At 44.0% G+C, this 22,914-nt stretch overlaps 1 protein-coding gene across 1 annotated transcript in view; it reads right to left on the bottom strand.

Annotated features, from left to right (window-relative positions):
* The window catches only part of IntS8 (integrator complex subunit 8), a 147,636-nt gene that overhangs the window by 18,479 nt on the left and 106,243 nt on the right, over positions 1–22,914 (bottom strand). The window contains exons 16-20 of the mRNA XM_084587879.1: positions 20,864–20,985; positions 14,388–14,472; positions 10,852–10,960; positions 9,553–9,586; positions 2,985–3,044 (exon numbers count right to left, since the gene is read on the bottom strand). Of these exons, the coding sequence (XP_084444005.1) occupies positions 2,985–3,044; positions 9,553–9,586; positions 10,852–10,960; positions 14,388–14,472; positions 20,864–20,985 (410 nt within the window). The remainder of the gene's footprint in view (positions 1–2,984; positions 3,045–9,552; positions 9,587–10,851; positions 10,961–14,387; positions 14,473–20,863; positions 20,986–22,914) is intronic.

Raw genomic sequence — 22,914 nt, 5'->3', positions numbered from 1 at the left:
CTATGCCCCCAAGGCACCGCAAAGAAGCCATCGCATTTCTCCTCATGAAGTCATGTTTCCACGGAAAAGGATGCCTCGCTGGCTTTTTTTTTATGCTTTCTCCCTCTGAATCTAGACACTGAGGAAAGCAACTGTGGTGGGTGAGTGCCGCCGATCAGTTTTTCATGTCGTGAGCTTTCATTAGCATATGTTCGCTTGATCGCACCACGTGTATTATACAACCACAATTTGTCGAAATTTTGAACTTAGTAACCGAGAAATTATGTTATCCGGGAACATCCAACTGGGAGAAAAATAGTGTACCCACATGGGAGATATTTTACTGCCCATGATTTTGAACCTGTGAAATGGGAAACCGTATGAACCGGGAACATATTAACGAGGCTCTACTGTATATACATTTTGATGTTGAATTTTTCTTAGACCTAGTATCATCATCATCAGCCTGACTATACCCACTGCAGGGTGAAGGCCTCTCCCATATTTCTCCACTTAACCCGGTTCTGTGCTCGCTGCATCCACTTGACCCCTGCGAACTTCTTAACCTCATCCGCCCACCTAACTTTCTGCCACCCCCTACTATGCTTTCCTTCCCTTGAAATCCAGTTTGTTACCCTAAGCGACCATCGGTTATCCTCTCTTCGCACAACATGTCCTGCCCATGCCCATTTCTTCTTCTTAATTTCCACTAGAATGTCGGTAACCTGAGTTATTTCTCTGACCCACTCTGCACGCTTCCTATCTCTTAATGTTACCCCTACCATTTTTCGTTCCATAGCCCTCTGCGTTGTCCTTAACTTAAGTAGAACTCTCTTGGTTAGCCTCCACGTTTCAGCCCCATAGGTGAGTACAGGTAAGATGCAACTGTTATATACTTTCCTCTTTAGCGATACCGGTAAGCTGCTAGTCATAATCTGTGAGTGCTTCCCAAATGCGCTCCATCCCAATCTTATTCTTCTTGTTATTTCCTTTTCATGGTCCGGATCTGCGGTTACTACCTGTCCTAAGTAGACATATTCGCCTACTACTTCCAGTACTTCGCTACCTGATGTAAACTGCTGCTCCTTTCCGAGGTTGTTGAACATTACCTTAGTCTTCTGCATATTGATTTTCAAGCCTAACTTTCTACTTTTCCTGTCTAGGTCACCAATCATTATTTGCAGTTCATCCCCAGAGTTGCTTAGCAAGGCAATGTCATCAGCAAATCGCAGATTACTGAGATATTCTCCATCTACCCTTATCCCTAACTGCTCCCATTCCAAGTCTCTGAATACTTCCTCTAAGCAAGCTGTGAATAGTACTAGGGAGATTGTGTCTCCTTGCCTAACACCTTTCTTTATGGGAATTTTGTTACTTTCTTTATGCAGAACTATGGTTGCTGTGCAGCCACTATATATATCTTCCAGCACTTTCACGTACGGCTCGTCTACCCCCTGATTTCGCAATGCCTGCATCACTGCCGAGGTTTCAACTGAGTCAAATGCTTTTTCGTAATCAATGAATGCTATGTATAAGGGCTGGTTATAATAGGGCTGGTTATACTAGGTCTGGTCTATAACCAGACCTAGTATAACGAGCCCCAAAGGCACTAAGGGTTTTAGAGTACAAATATCAAATTTTCAGATTCGGTTTTTTGATAATATTAGCGCACAGGGTCTCAGAAGTATGGGAGAACATATATGATCATGTGTGCTTCAAATACTTTATTAGCACCATTTCTCTATTGGAGTTTGTCTTTCAGTTCGTGCATGCCGTGCAGCAAAGTTCAGTACACAAGCCACATGTAGTTAACGACCAGACTAGACACATTTGCTGCTTGACACTGGTTGCTGCGAATTACAGAACTGCCATGAGTCACGTTCAACCAGAGCAGATGACGGAGCAGTGAAAGCACCACCACTCTGTGGATGACTTGAGTAAGAAACTGAGCGGTCAGAGCCCATAGAAATTAAAATCCTAAGAGGTAAGCAGTGCTACAATAAATCATCTAAAACGTGCTCTGGCATACATAAACTTTGATAGTTCGAATCTGGGCAATTGAAATCCCAAACTTCAGCAAGACCCTCCTAAGCCAACAGTATCAGTGTGTCAACCTGTGCCTGTGACAGGTCGACTGCACCCACGCTGCACTGCACAGTTTCTGCGTGTGGCATATTGTGACTAGGGGTTAGGTTAACAGCATTTCTAATTATATTAAGAAACCACAAAGTTCGTCCAGTAAAGGCAGTGCATTCCCACAAACTCCCCACTCCCCCTCCCCATGGTGCTCACCTAAATTGAAGACTGGCTTAACTAAAATATTTTTTTTGCGTGTGGTTTTATGGTACCTTCTGTTCTGTTGTTCCTAAGACCTTGCATGTTGTTAGCAGAAAAAGTAACAATGATAACCTGGAAACATGATGTTGATATACTATGTCAAGACCCATACACTACACGTGTTCTGAGTGGCCTTCTGAACATGGAAGCCAAAGCTGAATGTCCTCGCTTTGTGGAGGTACAGCCAGCAACTGAAGGGGTACAAGTCATGCGGAAAGAGCGAAGAACACTCTTCAGTGCGTGACTGTATGCTTTGGCTTCTAGAAATAGCATGTCATATCATGTCAAGTAGTGCTCTCTCTTGCATGTACGCACACAACTGAATTTATCAGTATGGTAAAAAATCAAAACAGATATGAATCTCAGATTACCTAAACTGTGACAAGATGTCAGAAAGCAGCAAGCACAAAATAAACTCACCTGTCAATTATTTATGGAGACTGAACTTTTTTTTTTTTTTTTTTTTTTTTTTTTTTTTTTTTTTTTTTTTTTTTTATCGAATGACTCTGAGCTCAAGTTAAGGACAGCCTGCCTGGAAAGCAGATGTTAAGGGGGCCTAGCCCAAATTAAGTAAGCTCAAGTTCAAATTAAGCGAGTTTGAGGGTCAACTGCATGATATTTTGATTCAGATGACTGCCATTATGACAAAGAATTGAGAAAATACTCACCCTCAGAATATTATATATCTTGGCAAGACATGATAAAAGGATCGTCAAAGCCATGTTTTCCTAGACCAGATCAATCAAGAGAAGAAGCAAAAAGTTAAATGACTAAATGACTTGTGTGTGCACATGAAACAGTGTAAAAGAAATGGGTGATAAATAGTGCAGTATCTTGCAGCATTTTATCACAGTTCTGCACGTGTGGTACAAAACCACAGAAGACTGTGAAATATACCTACACTGTAAAAATGAGCAATGGAAGCAACTTCCATACCATTGCTAATATTCTGATGAACTGAGCTCCTTATCCTGGGAACGCAGCCCAGAAGAACACACCTTGCCAATGTTCCAAGCTCTGTGATGGGCTCACTTTGTTGACTTTCAGATATAGTACATCGTCAAGGCTCAAGAACAGTAGCAGAAACAAGTGTTGCTGCTGATGGCTGCATCTGATACTAGCCAACATCTCTTAACAAAGCTCATCAAAGGGCTTGCTTCTGCTCCATTTAAGGGACACTGCATTAAATTTTAGACGGTCCCTTGATTTTACTTAAAAAATAAAATAAATAAAAAATCTTACAAGGAAAACTAAATTAGAAGCATACCAACTTGGATTATAACATACACAGCAAACACTTTGCCAGGTGTGCATAAAAAGGGGGGAGCAATGTAAGGTGTTCCTGGCTCATTTTATTCACTCTCGCTTGATGAGGCGGTGGGGGCCGTAACCACATGAACATAAGACCTTTGCTGTTTCACTATCACAATGATAACCATCACTCTCATCTAAACTTTCTATGTTGTAACCGTTGTTGCACATTTCCATACCATCATCGCTAAACTCACAGACATGACAGCTGAACCAACGTCATCGCGGTGCAAAGGAAACAGGTTGCCGCAAGATGTGCAACACCACGCATGCAACCTGCCTTTAAGGAACTTATGAAACCTAGAATAGCACCATCTGCACAAAAATATGTGCAATAAAGACTGCAACTTTAGATAACAGTGCCTTCTGAGTGCAATTTCAGCAGCTTTACAACAAGTCGCAACTTAGCTCCAGTATCCTTTTACCAAAGATAAAAGAACTACATGGCACGCTTGGTTTCTGTCTTGCAAATACTGACTTTAGAATCTGCAAAAAGCTGCTGACAACGAGTGCACTTTCTTGCAACACCCTCGAGGTCAGTACTTATAACTGGATCAGGATTCCTCATGTCCAGTGCACAATCGCCCAAGGAGGAATGAGGTTTGAAAAAAAAAAAAAAGTATTTGCCTGTAAGCAGTATTTCCCATGTTATCCCGGAGTTTTAGTGTTAAAATCCACTGAGATGTACTCTAAAAAAAGAGGTTATTTGTGACCCGCCTTGGCTCTGCATGCCTGGCATGATAATGAAGGTTGCCGACATTCTTTACTTTTAAAATTTGAGACTTTTAATTCCTTTTGTGAAATTTACTTTTCAGTCTACATATCACCATCATCAGCCCGACTACTATACCCACTGCAGGGCGAATGCCTCTCCCATATTATTCCAACTAATTCGGTTCTATGCTAGCTGCATCCACTTGACCCCTGCAAACTTCTTAATCTCATCCTCCCACCTACTACATAACTTTCTGCTGCCCCCTACTATACTTTTCTTCCCCACTGGTTATCCTCTCTTCACAATACCTGCCTATGCTCATTTCTCCTCCTTGATTTCCACTAGAATGTCATTAACTTGCCTTTCTCTGACCCACTCTGCCCGCTTCCTATCTCTTCAGGTTACACCTACCCTTTTCCATCCCGTAGCTCTCTGCATTGCCCTCAACTTAAATGGAACCCTTTTCGTTAGCCTCCATGTTTCAGCCCCATAGGTGAGTATAGGTAAGATGCGACTGTTGTATACTTTCCTCTTGATCGATACCAGTAAGCTGCTAGTAATAATATGCGAGTACATGCCAAATGCGATCCACCCCCTCTTATTCTCCTAGTTATTTCCCTTTTGTGGTCTGGATCTGCGGTTACTATCTGTCCTAAGTAGACATATTCGCCTACTGCTTCCAGTGCTTCGCTACCTATTTTAAACTGCTGTTCCTTCCAGAGGCTGTTGAACATTACCTGGGACTTGTGCATATTGATTTTAAAGCCTACTTTTCTGCTTTTCGTGTCTATGTCCCCAATCATTCTTTGCAGACTTAGCAAGGCAATGCTGTCATCGGATCGCAGATTACTGGGGTAATTTCCACCAACCCTCATATACAGGTAGATACTACACAGTGTAAGGAATGCAAAGTTGGAAGCACATTTTTTATTTTCACTTGTAAAATTTTTGTATTTTATCTTGAAATTCTTACACAGTTGCCATGCCTGTGAGTGGGCTGCTAAATCTCTATTATTAGCTCAATTTTAAAACTGCTTCCAACATTGCATTCCTTAAACTTTTTAGTAGTGTCGACCTGTATATTAAAAATAAATTTCTGATGAGCATTTTTTTCTTAACGTTTGAGCAGTCAATAGCAATAATTCTCTAATACCTTTAGAACCGAGGGTAATCCCAAAAGTAAGGTCTCCAAAGGGCTGCGGCTGCAGAAAAACTATTTGCGTGGCTGCTCGCCATACTGCTGTGTCCATTGTTCCCAGTCTTCCAAACAAGGCAAGACTCAGCACGAAAGGAACTGTCAGTCTTGGCACTGCAGCCATTTAAAATGGAGTATTCATTTGCCGCTACCGCTTGAAGCGAAGTTCGCACAGTTATTCGATTTTTGAATGCAAAAGGCATTCAACCAATTGAAATTCATCGCCAGTTGATAGAAGTGTACGGAGAGTCGTGCATTGATGCTAAAAACGTCTGCAAGTGGTGTAGAGAGTTCGCAGCTGGTTGCACTGAAATTCACAACGAAGAAAGGAAGCGGAGGACCGTCAATTTCTGATGAGACAGTCGCGAAGGTCGAAGAAATGGTGCAGCAAGATCGAAGGATGACACTTGACAAACTCTGGATTTTGGTTCCTGACGTTTCTAAAGCACTAATCATAGGACTTTGACAGCAAAGTTGAAATATCGAAAGGTGTGCGCAAGATAGGTTCCGCAAATGCTCACAGACGACCATCAACGGCAACGCATTGACTCCTCCCGCGAATTTCAGCGTTATGGAGATAGAGATCTTTTTGGATTCTATTGCTACGGGTGATGAAACCTGGGTATTCCACTTCACACCTGAGACCAAACAAGAATCACGTGAGTGGCGGCATTCCTCTTCGCCCAAGCCGCGAAAACTCAAGCGAACACAGTCTGCCGGCAAAGTCATGGCAACTGTGTTTTGGAATCGAAAAGGGGTATTGTCGGTAGACTTCATGGCTCCTGGCACCACTGTAAACTCGTACAGATGTTGTGAGACCCTTAAGAAACTCAGACGAACGATTCAAAATCGCAGAAGAGGAATGCTGACCAAGGACGTGAGTCTTCTCCACGACAATGCTTGCCCCCACGTTGCCTGTGCCAAACTGTCGCTCTCCTGCAACAGTTTGGATGCGACATCATCAGCCACCTACCCTACAGTCCGGACTTGGCACCAAGTGACTATCACTTATTTCCAAAGCTAAAAGAACACCTCGCTGGAAGGCGCTTCACCGATGATGACGAAGTGAAAGATGCGGTCAAACGCTTCCTCAATGGCATGGCGGCGAGCTGGTACGACATGGGCATACAAAAACTGCCCCAGCATCCGCAAAAATGCATAGACTGCAACGGCGATTATGTAGAAAAGTAGAAGAATGGTCTGTCTTTTAGGTGATTTGTAAATTGTTTAAAATAAACATTTCTTTCGATTTATAAAAGAACTGGAGATCTTAATTTTGGGATGACCCTCGTAATTGCCCTAGAAGGAAAATGTTTGCATATTTGAAATTAGCAGAAAAAGCTGAACGATTCTGTGAAGTTTCATAAAATTTGGGCAATAAATAACAAAACCAATATTAAGACCCGTGTCCCCCTTTAATGCAGGTGAAAGCTTGAGTTGCAAGCAGCTCCAAGCCCAGATCAGCCTGCACACGTCTCTCTCTTCTTCCTCCCACTCCTCAGTAAGCCACTATGCGGTGTAACAACTTCCCCGGGGGGAGACAGATCGACAATGGCAGCATTTCAGGCGAGCCACATGAACGACTTGTGTCTTGCGGGGACGGTTATCCATTGACACTTTAGTAATAACGTAATTCTCGTCATTCACAATACTATAATATTATATACTTTCTTATGTCAGATATTTTACACTTATTTGTTAAAGGGACACTGCAGCGGTTTTCAAATGTGCCAATACCATATATTTGTGAAATAGATTATTTGTTAATCATGTCTGTGAAGTTATTTTTTCGATTGTGCATAAAACACTTGTGCAATCGGCGACTAAAAGCGCGCAATTCAAATCTCCCGCGCCCCGTGCGATTGCTACAGAGGAGGAAAGCAGAGAGAGAAACCTCGCTTCTCCATCCGCCGTGACGTCACTTTGAGGAGCCGGAGGCATTCAGAGCCAATAGAGAGAGCTTTCAGCGTGCGCTGTACCTCGTCTTGCGTGCTTTGCGGGCATACAAAACACTTCAACGTAGTGTTGTACACCTGATACAACACAGCTCTGCTTGCGTTCGAATGCACGAGCAGCTGTGGACGCGACGATGCCGTTTTCCATCGTGTTAAAAGCTCGCGGCGCAATGCGGCGCTGCTGAGAACAGAGATAAATTCAAGCAGACGAAAGAAAACATTCCACTCGAAGCATTTTCGTGACTGTACATACAGTTTGTTTTTAATGCAATTTATATGGGGCTTTGTCTTAAAGGCATAGCTGAACCATGACGCGGCTCCTTCCATTTCCTCGCACAAAAGAGTCGTGCCAGTCACCATTTCCTAGAACCGCGTTTATTATTGGAAGAAATGGTAGGTAAGGCTTGTACTTCGTGGTTCAATTACTTTGTGACTATTCAGGTCGCATTTGTATGTAAACTGCTGCGTTTAGCGCTGATTTCGGTCTGTGCACGGAGGGCAATCTCGCGATGGGACTGGCAGAATGCATAGACGCATAGTTGAATTCGCGTGTCTCGTTTTATTATTATTTTTTTTTTGCGCAAAGCTCCACACAACGGCTTCCGCGCTAAGCTGCGGACAACTCATCAGCAGCACACGCTGATGATCCTTTGCGAACGAGCAGATGATTAAGAAGATGTCGCAGCTAAGTTGTGACACCCTTGCGAGATCCTTTCCAGCACGCCGCATGCCTGATACGTTTGTGGAACCCCTACGGGAGCGTTATTAGAAGATAAAGTGTGTACTGCTGAGCTTATGAACGCAGTCAGGTATGGAGCGCACAGAGCGAGGTTTCCTTCGGCAAAGCAATCATCGAAGTTGTTTATATATGGCCTTGCGATTTTGCACCCGTTACTGCCTCGTCATTTTACGCAGCCCTGTCTTGTTTGGGGATGCAAATTAAATTAGAAATGAAAACGATGAGGGCTCTTGTAAGAATTAGCACATTTCAGAACATGGTTTTCTCATGAAGGTATGGGTGCGGTGGAGCTGAAGCTGGCTTTCAACATACGTCAGCCGTCAATTCATTGTGAGCGTACGATAAAAGAGAAGGGTTCTTTACGTCTGCTAAATGTCCCTTGACACAGCAGCATTCTGTGCGTGTTTGACATGGTCTCCAGCACAATGGCTTCGCAATGCCTCGCATGCATCCCAGAGCTTGGCAACCGCGCTTCGCTTATTGTTCATCTGGCTAGTGGCAGCTGTGTACTGTACTGCTTCACCCTTTCTGTAAAATTTTTCGTAAATGTTATTTGTATAGCAATCATAATAATAAAAAAATTGCTATGCTCATTCCCTGAAGCCAAGCCGACATTGGGGGTGCGTCACAGCCAGAAACACCCGACAGCAAAAGGGTTAAACCTAAAAAATGTTGCAAGCAATAGTAGTGCACTATCAAGGTAAGCCTATTACTTCACTTGGTTTTTATCTTTGTGCCTGAAACCAAAGACGAAGCAGCTAAGATTCAACAAAGTGGAAGATTGGTTTGGTTTGGTTATGGGGTTTAACGTCCCAAAGCGACTCAGTCTATGAGAAACACCGTAGTGGAGGGCTCCGGAAATTTCGACCACCCGGGGTTTTTTAATGTGCACTGACATCGCACAGCACACAGGTGACCGCCACGACTGGGATTCAATCCCGCATTCTTGGGCACAGCAGTCGAGCGCCCTAACCCCTGCACCACTACAGCAGGGTCTCAGCGGAAGAGGCAGATATAGAATGAAAGAGAGAAGCCATGCATTACTTTGCAACCTTTTTATGCACAATTACCAGACAGCATGCAATGTTCCAGTTTCCAGTAAAATGTGAGCTTCAATACAGCAGCAGCTCTCTGGAGGCACAAGTGGTAGATGCATGTGCAGCAAACTTGAAGCGTGCAATATGACAGTGCTTTGTTACTGACACATAATTAAATGAAAGCAGTAAGCCATGCCACAGCAATCAGCCATGACACAGCAACCACTAATGGTTATGAAATGCTGTACTGCTGACTGTACAAAGTGAAGAATTAACTTTCTCACCTTCAGTTGATTCAGAAAGGAATGAAAGCTTTGCCTGCAAGAAAAGGTGACACAAAGCAATTTAAGAATGCTACTCTTAAAACTTATGCATCGGTGACGTAAGTTTTGCCATACACACAAACTGTATCAATGAAAATGGCAGCTTACTCCTTTTCCAGCAAAACCACATTATACACTGTGCATTGCATCCCATTCAGACACAACCAAGCTTTAACTCTTTCCTTGCCATGCCACTAAGTGTTAATCACTGACTGGCGAAAGACAGGATAGCACTGTAAGTGCGGTATATGTGCCGCGATTACATTGGGAGTAACGCTTGGGTACTTTTTAAACCTTGGTCCACCTTAGCATGAATATCCTGCATGTCTTCAGTATACCGCCTCCCCTTTTAAACCTCGCACATTTTTCTGAAAAACATTTGCCAAGATTAAAATATTGTCACTTTTTGCTATGGACAGTGGCTCTCCTCTGGTTAAAAGTGTTGTACTGGAGCAGGCACAATAATCTTGCTCTCAAAATGATTTTTCGCAGTGCGAATAAAGTACAGTTACAGAAATTGAAATCCAGCAACTTTATTTTGCTCGTCTCAGTCATACCCTTCTTATATATTTTCCCTTGGACTACTGGCAAACTAGCCTCTGCAAGTGTTTTTCTTCCGTTCCCGATCCAAGACACTACATGCCCTATCATACCATATATGTTATCAAATATGTTAGCAACTGCAATGCACACTGCACTCATGCAGCCACTGGCCGATAACCCGTGTGTAGCGGAAGCTTTACGTGTGCATGGTACAATATAGGCACAGAAACCGGCAAACACCGTGGCATGGTGCCTGACAAGCCTACTCCGCCATAATTGCAACATTTTGCGCGCATGCATGGGCATCTCTCTTCAGTACTACTATGTAATTACGCACTACCTGTACTAACGCAGGATGGCCTCCGAAACCTTCCGAGCGTCTCGGAGGTAAGGATAATAGGAGGCAGAGAGAGCGACAGCGCTTAAGAGTGTTTCACAATGTTCGGCTAACGCACACGGGGGCGTCCTACACCCGTGCTGTGTTTGATCCCACTTCCTGTACACTGGTGCAGAGAGGACAATGTACTTCAGCTGGATACACCACTGTTTTCTGTTTTCAATAAAATGTGAAAAAAAAAAAAAAAGACATTTAGGTTGGTTTGCAAGTTTTTTTCGTTGTACAGCAGCGTGGATGTAGTATTGATGAATACAGCTTATTGAAAGAAGAAAAAGAGGAGAGGGGGGATTTAGCGGCTTGAAATAGGACCATCACATCACCTGCTGAGGGTAGGCGTGGCAGCTGCTTCTCGCTGGGCACCATCTTTGGCTGTCCCTGTGGTAGCCTTTTTATTCTGGGGGGCTCCTGGTGCGACCAGCATTGACAGCACTGCACAAAGAGCCTTTTCAAGCTATACTGCACTTCCTGTACAGCTTCTCCTCTGCTCTGTGCTTTAGCTAATACCAACACAGTACAAGGGACAGGACCCATATTTTAACTTTTGATTACAGTAAACCTTCGTTAACTTGAAGTTGTAAAATCCAGGAAAAATTTCGAGATAAGTGGAGTTTCGAGTTAAGCAAAATGCCAAAAATTTCTGGTGACAGTCCCTGGCGGTCCGTCGCGCGCCGCCGCCACCAGCGGCTGTCGTTGCCGCTGGTGCACACCGCACGGAGTGACGGGACTCTGCGACAGAGAGGCGCGCTTTCAGCGCTGCTTTGTTAGCGCCCCGTCGTCGTTAGGTCAAGGGGAGTACAGTTATGCTATATCCCGTTCCTAACACTACACAGCTTGAAATACAATAACACTGATGAATTTTGATGAATGAAGGTCGCAGCGGTGTGCTGCTACACTGCGATGCAGACTTGCATTGCAAGCAGTGACTTTTTCCTGCTCTTTTCGAAAATTAACAATATCTAGCCACCCACTTGGCTTTTTATTCTCCTTTACTACCTTACCAAGGGATCAGATGAAGTAAGTGTCTGCAGTTCTTCGCTCAAACTGGATTAAGAAAACAAACTTCGCTCGCGGGGGGGGGGGGGGGGGGGGGGGGGGGGGGGGGTAAGGGAAGTGCCAGGATGAAAATTGAGTAGCCTAAAGCCTTCTGTGATTGGCTGCCTCACGAGCTGCATTTGGGTGACAAGCGAAATTTACCAAAAACCCAGAACCTGAGCGAGACAGCAATGAGTGAAAATACTTTGGCGGCCCTCGGCCCGTCGTGCCCACCGACGCTCCTCTGCGCAAGGGGAGCCTTTGTATTAAACGCAAAAGAATTCTCAGGGAGAACTGAATTTTATTATTTTTGAAGGAAGACTGAGTAATGCTTGCCTGCTCCGTGTTGGCATTCGGCCCGACAAAGCATCCTGAAGCTGCTAAACGCGTCGCATAAGCCGTTGGTCGCCGCCGCTGCATTCAACTTTGTTGCGGAGCAAGCGTTGTGAACACCACATACACAACAAAAATTAAAGTCAACGCTTCGTGCACATAGCGCGATGAAATCGCTGAAATGCAAAATGCAAAATGGCTGACGCCGCTAGCGAGTGAAGCGAGTGAGAACGAGATGCACGTACCCTGATCCGCTGATAGCGAGCCGGCGTTTCAGCGACCGGAGAGCACCCTTGCTGCCACGAAGGAACTGTGGGGGACCCCCTCCTCCTCTTTTTGCATGGCGGCGACGGTGTTCTACGCAGTCACATTGTCTTGGCTCGCTAGAGGCGGCAGCAGCAATTGCTCATCGTTCGTTCCCCGCTGAGTGTACCCCCCCCCCCCCCCCCTTTTTTCTGCGAGGCTCTGGTTGCCGAAGCGTCGGCTCGAACTGGGGGAATGAAAGGGGGGCGGAAGTGACGAGGACGCGAAACCCAGGAACAGGCGCCAAAGAGCTGCGCTCTAAAAGTCGCTCTTGCCGGTATGCATATGCGGAGGGCAGCTGACCGAACCATGCTGAACTGACTGCCAGATAAGACGCATCAGCCTGCGCGCGCGAGCGGCGTTCATGTGACTGCTTTCAAGGCGAAAGGCTGTGTCCGTGGAAATTTTGTATTCGCTCTTCGAACGTGACCGCATTTAGCACTTAGTATAGAAACAAAGTGCTAGCTCGGAGCCCCTGTCACCTTTCGGTAATGACCTTTGCCTTCGGTCCTTCCGGTCAAAATTTCGAGATATCCACATTATGCCCGCAAAATGCTTCAAGATAAACGGGAGCTAATACATAGCACCCATGGGAGGTGAAGGCACGGCGTGAAAAATTTTCGACTTAACCGAATTTTCGAAATATGCGAGTTCGTGTTAACGAGGGTTTACTGTATTACTTACCAATCTGGTAAAGAAGCGAAAGTGTCCCCTGTAACAATCACCCATGGTGCCAGAGAAACAAGGATGTTCATGCAGTTGTACTGCAGCTGTGCTCAAAAGCAGCAACCATAAATTTGGTCCTTAATGGGCAAACCATATTCCCCAATGCTGGTTCGTGGAGGGATGTCGTAGCGGAAGGCTGCAGAAATTTCAACCATTTGCGGTCTTTTAATGTGCGCTCATATCGCACAGTTCGCGGGAGCCTTGTATTTCGCCTCCACCAAAATGTGGCTGCTGCCGTAGCAGAGGTCAAACCTGCGTCCTTAGGATTAGCAGCTGAGCACCCTAAACAGAGGGGCATATTTTCAAATGAATGTTACAGGCACGCAGATGATCTTATAAACGCACGCATAATGTTTTTTTAGTGTGTTCAGCTTTAACACAAAAAAATGGCCGCACCACTGCACTTTTGGTTGTGACTCAGAGCGACAGCCAATGTTCTTGCTTCAGACCAGCAGTTCTCTAATGGGGGTCCGTGAAAGCTATTTTTGGGAGTCTGCAAACCCACACCCACAGAAAGAAAGAAAGAAAAAAAAAAAAGGGCTTTTTTGGAAGCCAGCCTTGTCTTGGCTCATTCGCAGTCTCAGGACCTGCTCCCAGAAGTGTGGCCACAATCCGCACAGGATCAGCTTGGTTGGTCCCGGTCACCACCTTTCCCTTTTCCCCATACCTTCCCAAACTACATCTCTTCAGTTCCTCGTATCTGCATATAGCATATTTCAACTTTTGACTGGCATTGGTGGATTGTTTTCCTTCCCTTATCAGATCGTGGTAATTTTGCTTGATCATTCATCACAGGTAGCGACAAAAAGCACCTGCTTCAATTATGCCAACCTGTGTCCTAGGGTTAAGCAGTTGAGCACTCTAACCACTGAACAACTGCGGCAGTGCAGAAATTAAAGAAATTATACAATAAATACCTGAATTTCTCACAATTACTTTGTTTCACTCGCTTTTATGGTTTTGAATGCACTATTAATGCTACAAGTAAGATAAAAAAAAAAAAAAAAAAAATGAGAGAGAATTAAACAGACAGACCTCGAAAAAGTGCGACAGACCACAATGACTCATGAGATCACGATGGTCACAAGGCATGACCTCTGCTGCCCCAAAATGGCACCAGGAAGCAGGGAAGAACATGGCGCCTCAGTCCATGCGTTCAGATGATTTTCCGGGTGCCACTAAGGACAAAAACCAACCAACCGACCAAACCGACCGACCGACCCGCCGACCAAACCGACCGACCGACCCGCCGACCAAGCCGACCGACCGACCCGCCGACCGACCGAACCGCCGACCGACCGACCCGCCGACCGACCGACCATCTGTCAGTGGCTGTAAATATCTATTTCCTGAAGCAGTATACCTCAAATACCATACTCTTTCCTTATGAGCACTTGAGCCCATTATATCTGGTTAGGGCCAGCACAGGTGATAAAAAACACATAATATCAAAGGCACTTACGCAAATCCCAAAGCTCCTGAGCGACTGAACGAGTAAACTTGTTCATGCTGATGTCCTTGCAGACTGCTGCCAAAGCCCGGGACAACTGTAAAGCAATATGGAGTGTAAGTTAGGTTTATGCAATCCCCTTAAATGTATGATGCACTTAAAGGGCCACTGTCCAGGGAAGGCCCTTTTGAGCAAAGGAGCCCAGTGTTTCGATCAGGTACCGGAGATAGTCTGTGCAAAATGCTGCAGTGACACGCGCGCCGCAAAGCATCGAAAATACAATTCAAAGCTCTCTCATGCTCTCCTCCGGGAAGCCAGCTTCCCCGTTTCCTGCGCTGGCCCGACGGGCCCCAGCAATGACGTACGTACCGCGAACGATATCCATTGGCCCGTCTCGCTGACTGACGGGAGAAGGATGGGTGTCTACTGCTCGTAGCGCGCTTTTCCCTCGCCACGGCCAGACTGAATCCAGCGGCGCGCGCTCCCTCTCGACCGTTTTTTTTTTTTTTCGCGCTCGCGGAGAGCCACGCCCCACCTCCCGCCAAACGCGGAGGAGGAAGGGGAATTTGTATTGCGGAGGCTAGACGACCTCGGGCAGGAGAGTGAAAAACCTTTGCGTGGGAACGGAAGGAGAGAGGCATGACTGAATCAGGTGATTGCGGTGGCTGTAACTGCGTTATTAGTTACTCTTTTCAAAAACATTTTGCGGCCTTGCGTTCTAGGGGCGAAGTCTCACAGTCACCGGGGAAAAAAATATTTTCGACCGGAGGGTGGACAGTGGGCCTTTAAGTTAAAGGAGCTGAGGTGTCAAAGTTTTGCATACGCTTTTTTTGGAAAGCTGCACGACAACATTTAACATAAATTCTGAAGTGGAATCCACCTACACCAATTGAATGATTAATAAACTATAATTGAATTTTCTTGCTCCTGTGGTGCTTTGGTTTCAAAAACCGAATCACGGCTGTGACGTAAGGGACGACTTGAGGCCATGTTAGTCACGCAAAGACTATAATAATGCATAATCGCTGCTTGTTAATCTTTTTGTGACTTCAAATGATGGGCGGGATTGCAAAAGAGTTGGTGTGAATCTATAAAATGAAGTAAGAGACAACCATACTGTGGTTTTTCCATGCCTCGTGAGACCTCGAATAGTTTGTTACGTCGAAGCTACTGTTCGGCTATTGAAACTGAAACATCACAAAAGAAAAAAATGATTTATAAATTATTTACACACAACTGCCCATGTTTTCTAATGTGTTGTGCATCATTTCAAAGAACACAGAAAATTTGGAATCTCCACTTATTAAATGAAATGAATGCAATGTAAACAGAACCTTGTATAACATGTAAGGAGACCATTGCAGGGAAATAATTATTTATTAACATTCAGCAAAGTGTAGACATACTACTACAAAAAAAAAAGGCTATACAGCTTTTGTTACTGATAGCTGCTTACTTATTTCAAATAAAATGAACCCCGCCCGGGGTGGCGCAGTGGTTATGGCACTCTACTACTGTTTCCAAGGATGCGGGGTCGAACCCGGCCTCGGTGGCCGCTTGTCGATGGGGTCGAAAAGACAGGCGCCTGTGTGCTGTGCGATGTTGGTGCACGTTAAAGAACCCCAGGTGGTCGAAAGTTCTGGAGTCCTCCACTATGGCGTCTCTCATAGCCTGAGTCGCTTTGGGACATTAAACCCCACAAATTAAATCAAACCAAATAAAATAGATTCCCTTAAATATTACACTGCTATTGACTTTACAGCATAATGTAAAAGTTACATCCCAACTTCCATTTTGAACAGAACCAATACAGTTCACTGACCAGTTATGCAGCCAAATATGCTGAACATGTACAGCCTAGTTCTGCTTGACGAATACATAATGCGTAAAACAATGTCATTTAAGCACCACATACAACGTCCTATACATTTTCTTTTCTCCTTTTGTTAACTAAAATGTACCTAAATGCAATTCAATGAATATAAAATGCATCATGCTCTACTGCAAGTCTATATAGTTCACACAAACTGCAAGTGATGCACATAACCAGCATCGTTAGCATATATAAGTGCATCAAAAAAGTCGTCCCCCCCAATAAAAATAAATTGTGTTTACATTGCTAACACCAAACACATAGCACTTCAGATACCGAGAATAGGGCCTGTCTGTCCAAGAGCGCATGATGCCTAGGCTACATAGAACAAGTACTTGGCCTTTGAGGCCCAAACAAGCAACATCTGGGAAGCAGTGATCGTAGTAGCATCTAACATGGAAACCTAATAGCAAGTAAAAGGAAATATAGACAAGAAAGCTTGCTCAGTCCTTCTGTCAGACAGGTTTTTATTTATTTATTTTTTGCTCAAACTGTAAGACTAAGAATGCATCAGCGAGTGCCTATGATGGCCAAAACAATACATATTTGTGGCTGCTAATCGTAGTACAGTAAACACACAGTTGTACGCCCGTCTGTTTATCGAATATTTCAGAATAACAAACTTTTTGAAAATCCCCGGCAGTTTTCCTATAGATTCTATGCAAGAATGCTTCAATTAAATGAATTTTAGAACAGTGAATATTTCAGTTTAACGAACCCACTCAGACAACCCAGACTCATTTTTTTGATCAGTTCAATGAAGTTCTGTACCCTACAGTGCAGGCGTAGCCGTTGCCTGCACTCATCAAACCGCCCCTCCAGCGGCAGTACAACTTCGCTGGCGCCCCTGGAGCAAAGCGGCGTTTCTGAAGACGAATGACGATTAGGTAACACCACTGGAGCTTACAGAGCCACTGAAGAAAAGCGGCAGTGTGTCATAACCCAAACCCCGTGGCGTCCGGTTTTTTTCTTTCCCTTCACATCAGTTCTGCGTGCCTACAAAAACGAACCATGAGGTGTGTGTGTTTCTCATCGGTTCCGTTCAGCCATCCAGTTTTGAGTCACAACAACAGTCCGTGTGCACACTTTCGTGAAGAGTGTGATGGAAACGGAAGCTATTGTTCCTATTATACAAGCTTGAGATCCTTCAGCACCTGGGCAACGGTCAAAGGCAAAAGGATGTTGCAGAGAGCTATGGAATTGAACCATCGATGTTGTCAACGATAGTGAAGCAAAAATCAAAGAAGGAGAAACTTCGATGAATCCCACCAGAAAACAACTCTGCACGGGGTATTTCAAGGCAGTGGACGATGCTGTTGTGGTATGGCTTCACAATCTACAATTCCAAAACATTCCAGTGTCCGGCCCGATGGTACAAGGCAAAGTGAAGGAATTTGCTCTGCTTCTGGACGTTCGTGGCTTCGAAGCAGGCAGTGGATGGATTACCCGATTTCGGGATAGGCATGGGATCACGTGGAGAACGATTTGCAGCGAAAGCAAGGATGCCAACCAAGGAGAAGCGAGAACCTGGAGGGATGAAAAACTATGTGATATCATTATCGGATATCCATCTGACGACGTTTACAATGCAGATGAGGCTGGTATTTTTTGTCAGACTCTTCCAAACAAGCTGATGGCATTAAAGAACGACAGCTGCAAAGGTGGGAAGCAGTCAAAAGTAGGCGTTACTGTGCTCTTGTGCTGCAATGCCAGTGGCACCCATAAGCTTAAGCCACTAGTGACAGGTAAATATGCAAAACCATGATGTTTTAAAGGACTCCCTGCACTGCCATGCACCTATACATCTTTTCAATAAGTGGTCGCTGGGCGCCTCCATATTGCTCACTGGATTGCATTTTGCGCTTGTTGCTAGCACGGTGGAAGCTGCAGCGGAACCGGTTTTTCTGTGCAAAATGCAGTCCAGCGAGTACTATGGCGGCGCCCAGAGACCACTTATTGAAAAGGTGTATAAGAGCAACCAAAAAGCATGGATGGCCAGGAATATTTTCAGCGAATGGCTCCTGAGCATGAACGAAGAAATGAGGAAGGCGAAAAGAAACAAGAATAGACAATTACTCGACCCACTTTGTTGATATCCATTTGAGCAATGTGCGTTGTCGAATACCTCCCACTGAAGCACTGCTGTGCTTCAACCGCTTGACCTGGGCATCACTCGAAACTTGAAGGTAGAGTACTAACGGCGGCTGGTTCAGCAGATTTTGATCAACCTAAAGGTTGGCAGCAATGCCCCCATCAACGTTAGGCAGGCGGCCGAGATGGTGACAGGCTCCTGTTGGTCAGTAACTCCAGCTACCATCAGAAACTGATAGAAAAAATCTGGCCTTTCCCACTTGTGTGGTGAAAGTGAGCCTCAGGAACAGCGCGACGAGACGACAGACTCCGTGATGTGGACAAATCACCAGCTGGAGGTTGATAGCTTCATTTGAAGACTTGCACAGTGTGACAGTGCACTCATTACTTGTGCTGGACAGATGGATCAAGAGATTGTTTCCAGTGTTCGTCCTGAAGAAGAAAAGTGCGACGAAGAAGAGGCAACGGCACAGCCAGTTTCAAACCTCACAACCCTAGCTGAGGTTGTAAGGTGCCTTCGAAAGTAGCAAGACTTTGTGTCTCCAACAACAAGCTGTGCTAGAAGAAGTGTACGAAAACATTCACTCTCTGGAGAACTCTGTTACTTCCTACACATTAAAAATACCAGTGCAGAAGAAGATTACAGATTATTTTTTCCAAAGTGAGAAAGGCAGCAATGTAACTTTTATTCACTTCGTATATGTTGATATGCATAAATTCCAATTTCACACTTCTGACACTATGTATGCCATTCCTATGCACTTCACACTTTTGACTCTGTATGCCATGTCTTTGTTGTCTAGTCAATATTCAGTTCAGTGAATTTTCAGTTAAAGGACTATAGACACCAAATTTTGGCAGCATTTTTCTTCTTGCTAATGATCCTAAGTCATTCCTGCATATCAATCCGCACACAGTTTTCGGCTACGACCACTAAATAATATATAATTGAATTTTCTTTTTTCACCAGTTTCCGCTTCGGCTGTGACGTCAAAATCATGTCTTGATGTGCGGCATGAAAACGCCGATTCTTCACTTGTAGTGGTTCCTGTTCTTGAGGCAGGCTGGCTTTATCATTTTAGTGAATTCGAATAACAGAGCAATGATTATATCGCTATATTTTCATCCCTCACGTGGCCTACACTTGACTGTGAAGTCACAGCCATCGCTCGGCTGCTGAAACCGAAACTGGTGAGAATAGAAATTCGATTATAAATTATTCAGCAGTCGTAGGCGAGTATCACGCGGTGATCCATGTACAGTAATGTCTTAGCAGGGCTGGGCAAGATAGTTCGAAAAAGTATCTTCAATGCCGATACTCCATACCCTGATAATTGCATTTCCGATGCCGATACAAGATACAAGACCGAAATTGAGTTTCGATACAGATACTCGATAGTCAGGGACTCCGGAACTTTTTTTTCAGTTGGGGGAGGGGGGGGGGGGGGGGGATTTTGTTAGGTCATAATTGTTATTTTTCTGGTAATTTTGATTTTATTTTTTATTTTAATTTTGTTTTATTATTTTATCTTAATTTTAATTAAATTTAGCCCCAAATTTACACTTTGTAAATTTAGTTTTACGCGATTTGAAAACATGTTTTACCTCTAAAGAAGACCGAGGCCATGAATTGTTCGCAAATACAGCCTTCTAAAACACTACTGCACTTCATACTTTCAAAATACTCGTTACTATACTCACTCAAAATTGCCAACATGATCCAAGTTCAAGCAATCGAAAAGCTGGTTTAAGAAAATACACAACTTTAGGGAGCCAACAAAAGGTTGTTTAAGGGTCCTAACAACTTGCCTTCAGATTCTTTGCGAGAAGAAATTGGGTTGTTGGCTCATGGGTGCCCTATTCTTGCAATCTGTCAATTTTCAAGCCAGCGAACGAAACTTGGGCAATGAAATAAAACAGGGCCTTAATTTGATATGACATATATTAAAAAAAAAAAAAAAGCCTTAGTTCAAAGAAGTATATGCGCGAACAATATACACTTGAGTTAAGGAAGTTCGTGCACGGCCTGTTTCAATCCCCTGGTTCTTGCTCATCAACTGTGGTCAGTCATTCAATACTAGTTTTTTTTTTTTTTTGAGAGTTATAATGTAGTTCACGCAAAGAAAAAGTTTTCAAAATGGTGGCAGTCCATGCTAGCTCATTTACAACATAGTCTACATTTTAACGTCCTAGAATTTGAGCGCTCATAAAAGTGATTTTAGTGTGAGCAGTGGGAAGAAAGGGGGAGGGGGGGGCACTACTACAACAGCTTAACAGCCATGTGGCTGCATTGCTACTCCTTTCAAGTGCTGCTCCTTTGGTGATATGAGATGCCTTTGTGGGAAAGAGGTTTGATAAGTGCACTTTGATATGAGTACAGACACTTCTTTGCTGTATGAATGTCTCAGTGTTCAGAAACAGGCATAACAGTTGCCTGCATGACATGATGAACTTTCACTTCTGCACATCCTTGCCGACTACAACAAGCACTGGAAGTGCTTACCAAATTGTTGGATGAACTTACCTCAAACACTCCTACAGATGCTCGTTGCTGTTTGTTTTCAACATTGGAAAAGATGTCCCACTCGGACAAGTTCAGAAGCAGGGTGCAGCACAACTCCGCCATCTCTTGGAATGGTCGATAATCTGAGTGCCAGAGATGACATCAAGCAGAAAAGCAGGCACAAAGGATTAATCTTAGAAAGGCACAATGAAAGCAGGGCCAAGAGATATAAGTTTGTGGGCACCCCTGCATAATTCCTCTTTAGTAGACTTGAAAAACTCATTGCATAAATCTAGCGAGTGGTAGCTGTTTAACCAAAAGAAAATGTTAACAGAAACAAGAAGCAACCATAGGCTGACATGCTGCTGTTCAGGAGCACTTCCAGTGTTTATTCTTTGTTTTTTTCTTCTTTTTTTTTTCTGAACAAACAAAAACAAAAAAAAAAAAAAAAAAAAAAGAAGAAGAAGAAGAAGAAGAAGATGATTGCTTTGCCGATAGACTTGCAAATGAAGTCCTCAATTACCCCCCATTCGCACCCATATGCAACCTAAGGTGCTGTTAAGCCTTCTTTTTTTGTGGTTTGTAACCTTCCCACCTCTAGGGAAAATAGACACCTAGGTAGTAACATAGACTGACTGGCTGGTAAGTGATGGGAGCAAAACTTTGCGTTCTCATATCTTAAGCTGCATATGTTTTGCAGAACACCTTCAGCAACAAAGCGTCAAGGTTTAGTTTGTTAGGCTGGTTTTGTTGCATGCATGCACTCTGAAGGCCCCCCTCCAGCACATTACAGATTTCCAGCGCTAGCTCTGTGAGCCCAAGGCCACACAGCTGACCTGCTTCCGCGCAAAAAGTGACGGAAGGATGATGCTAAGAGAAGCGCATCTTGCTAGAATGAGGCGAGCAGTTTGATATTTCGAATGACTGCCAAGATTAAGGTTCATTACAGCAAGAGACTTTCCTATACTTTTACACAGCATTTTCAAGGTGGTATCCAGAGGCCTTGAGCATGAATAAATAAAGAACCTATAATTCTGAATATTCAGTTCAAATTCTGAATATTTGCATACCCCTAAAAAAAGAAGACGTATAGATGTAGATCCTCATGAGACACAACTCTCACTGTCAAGGCTCATAACACATTACAAACTCTTGGACACATGTAGCATTTCCTTTTTTCAAGCATCTCTGCTTGATCCGTTCAGTGTTTTCAGTTGTCAACAGTGCAAATTCCTAACTGCACTGGCTGAAATCACTAACTTTGCCCTTATTAATTCTGCACAATACACAGGCACAGCTTAACAATCCATGCCTAAGGCTTCTAATTTTGGATGGCAGAATATTTGAAATTAAGCGAAAAGATTCTGCATTATTCCACGGTTAGTGGCTGCTGTGGCTGGGATTGAACCCACGCCCTTGGGCTCAGCCATCCGAGTCACAGCAGCAAGGCATAATATAGAAAAGGGAAGCAGATTATACCTACTGAAGAATATAATTGAACCTAGTTATAACAAAAAAAAAAAAAAAGTGCAATTTTCTGACACTTTTTTTTTTTAAAGGAGTTTCCGCTTGAAACCTCGAGAGGACAATATAGAATGGAAACCGAAATAAGGAATACATGTAGTGAAATAATCATGTCATAAACATAGAGGAACATTTTGTAATCGTGCTAATCGCCTCTGCGCGGCCGCAATACGAGCACATAGCTTTCCCCGAGTCTTTTCTTCTGTGTTCTATTACTTTTGCCTCCTTTCAGCATAAACAGTTAAGTGCCATGTGCTGCGACATACCAAATGTGAAGGTGCCTGAAAACTACAGTGCTTGCCCCGTAGATATGCCAATGGGTCAACTTGTTTGCTTGTTACAATCATAGACATTTTTATCACTGAAACTTCTGTACGATTCTGCCAAATTTCTGGCAATTCAGAACTAGCAAACAAATAGTTGACGTACCAAGTTTGTTACGTCGAGGTCAATTGCTGCAATGCTTTCGATATATAGTAGAACCTCGGTGATACGAATTTCACAGGGTCGCAAAAAAATTCGATCCGAAAATTTGTGTCATCAAAATG

Source organism: Amblyomma maculatum, chromosome 1, assembly GCF_055883805.1.
Source record: "Amblyomma maculatum isolate TAMU_Amacu chromosome 1, ASM5588380v1, whole genome shotgun sequence".
Taxonomy (NCBI): Eukaryota; Metazoa; Arthropoda; class Arachnida; order Ixodida; family Ixodidae; genus Amblyomma; species Amblyomma maculatum.
The sequence above is the reverse complement of the archived record's forward strand: the minus strand, read 5'-3'. Positions and strand labels throughout refer to the sequence as shown.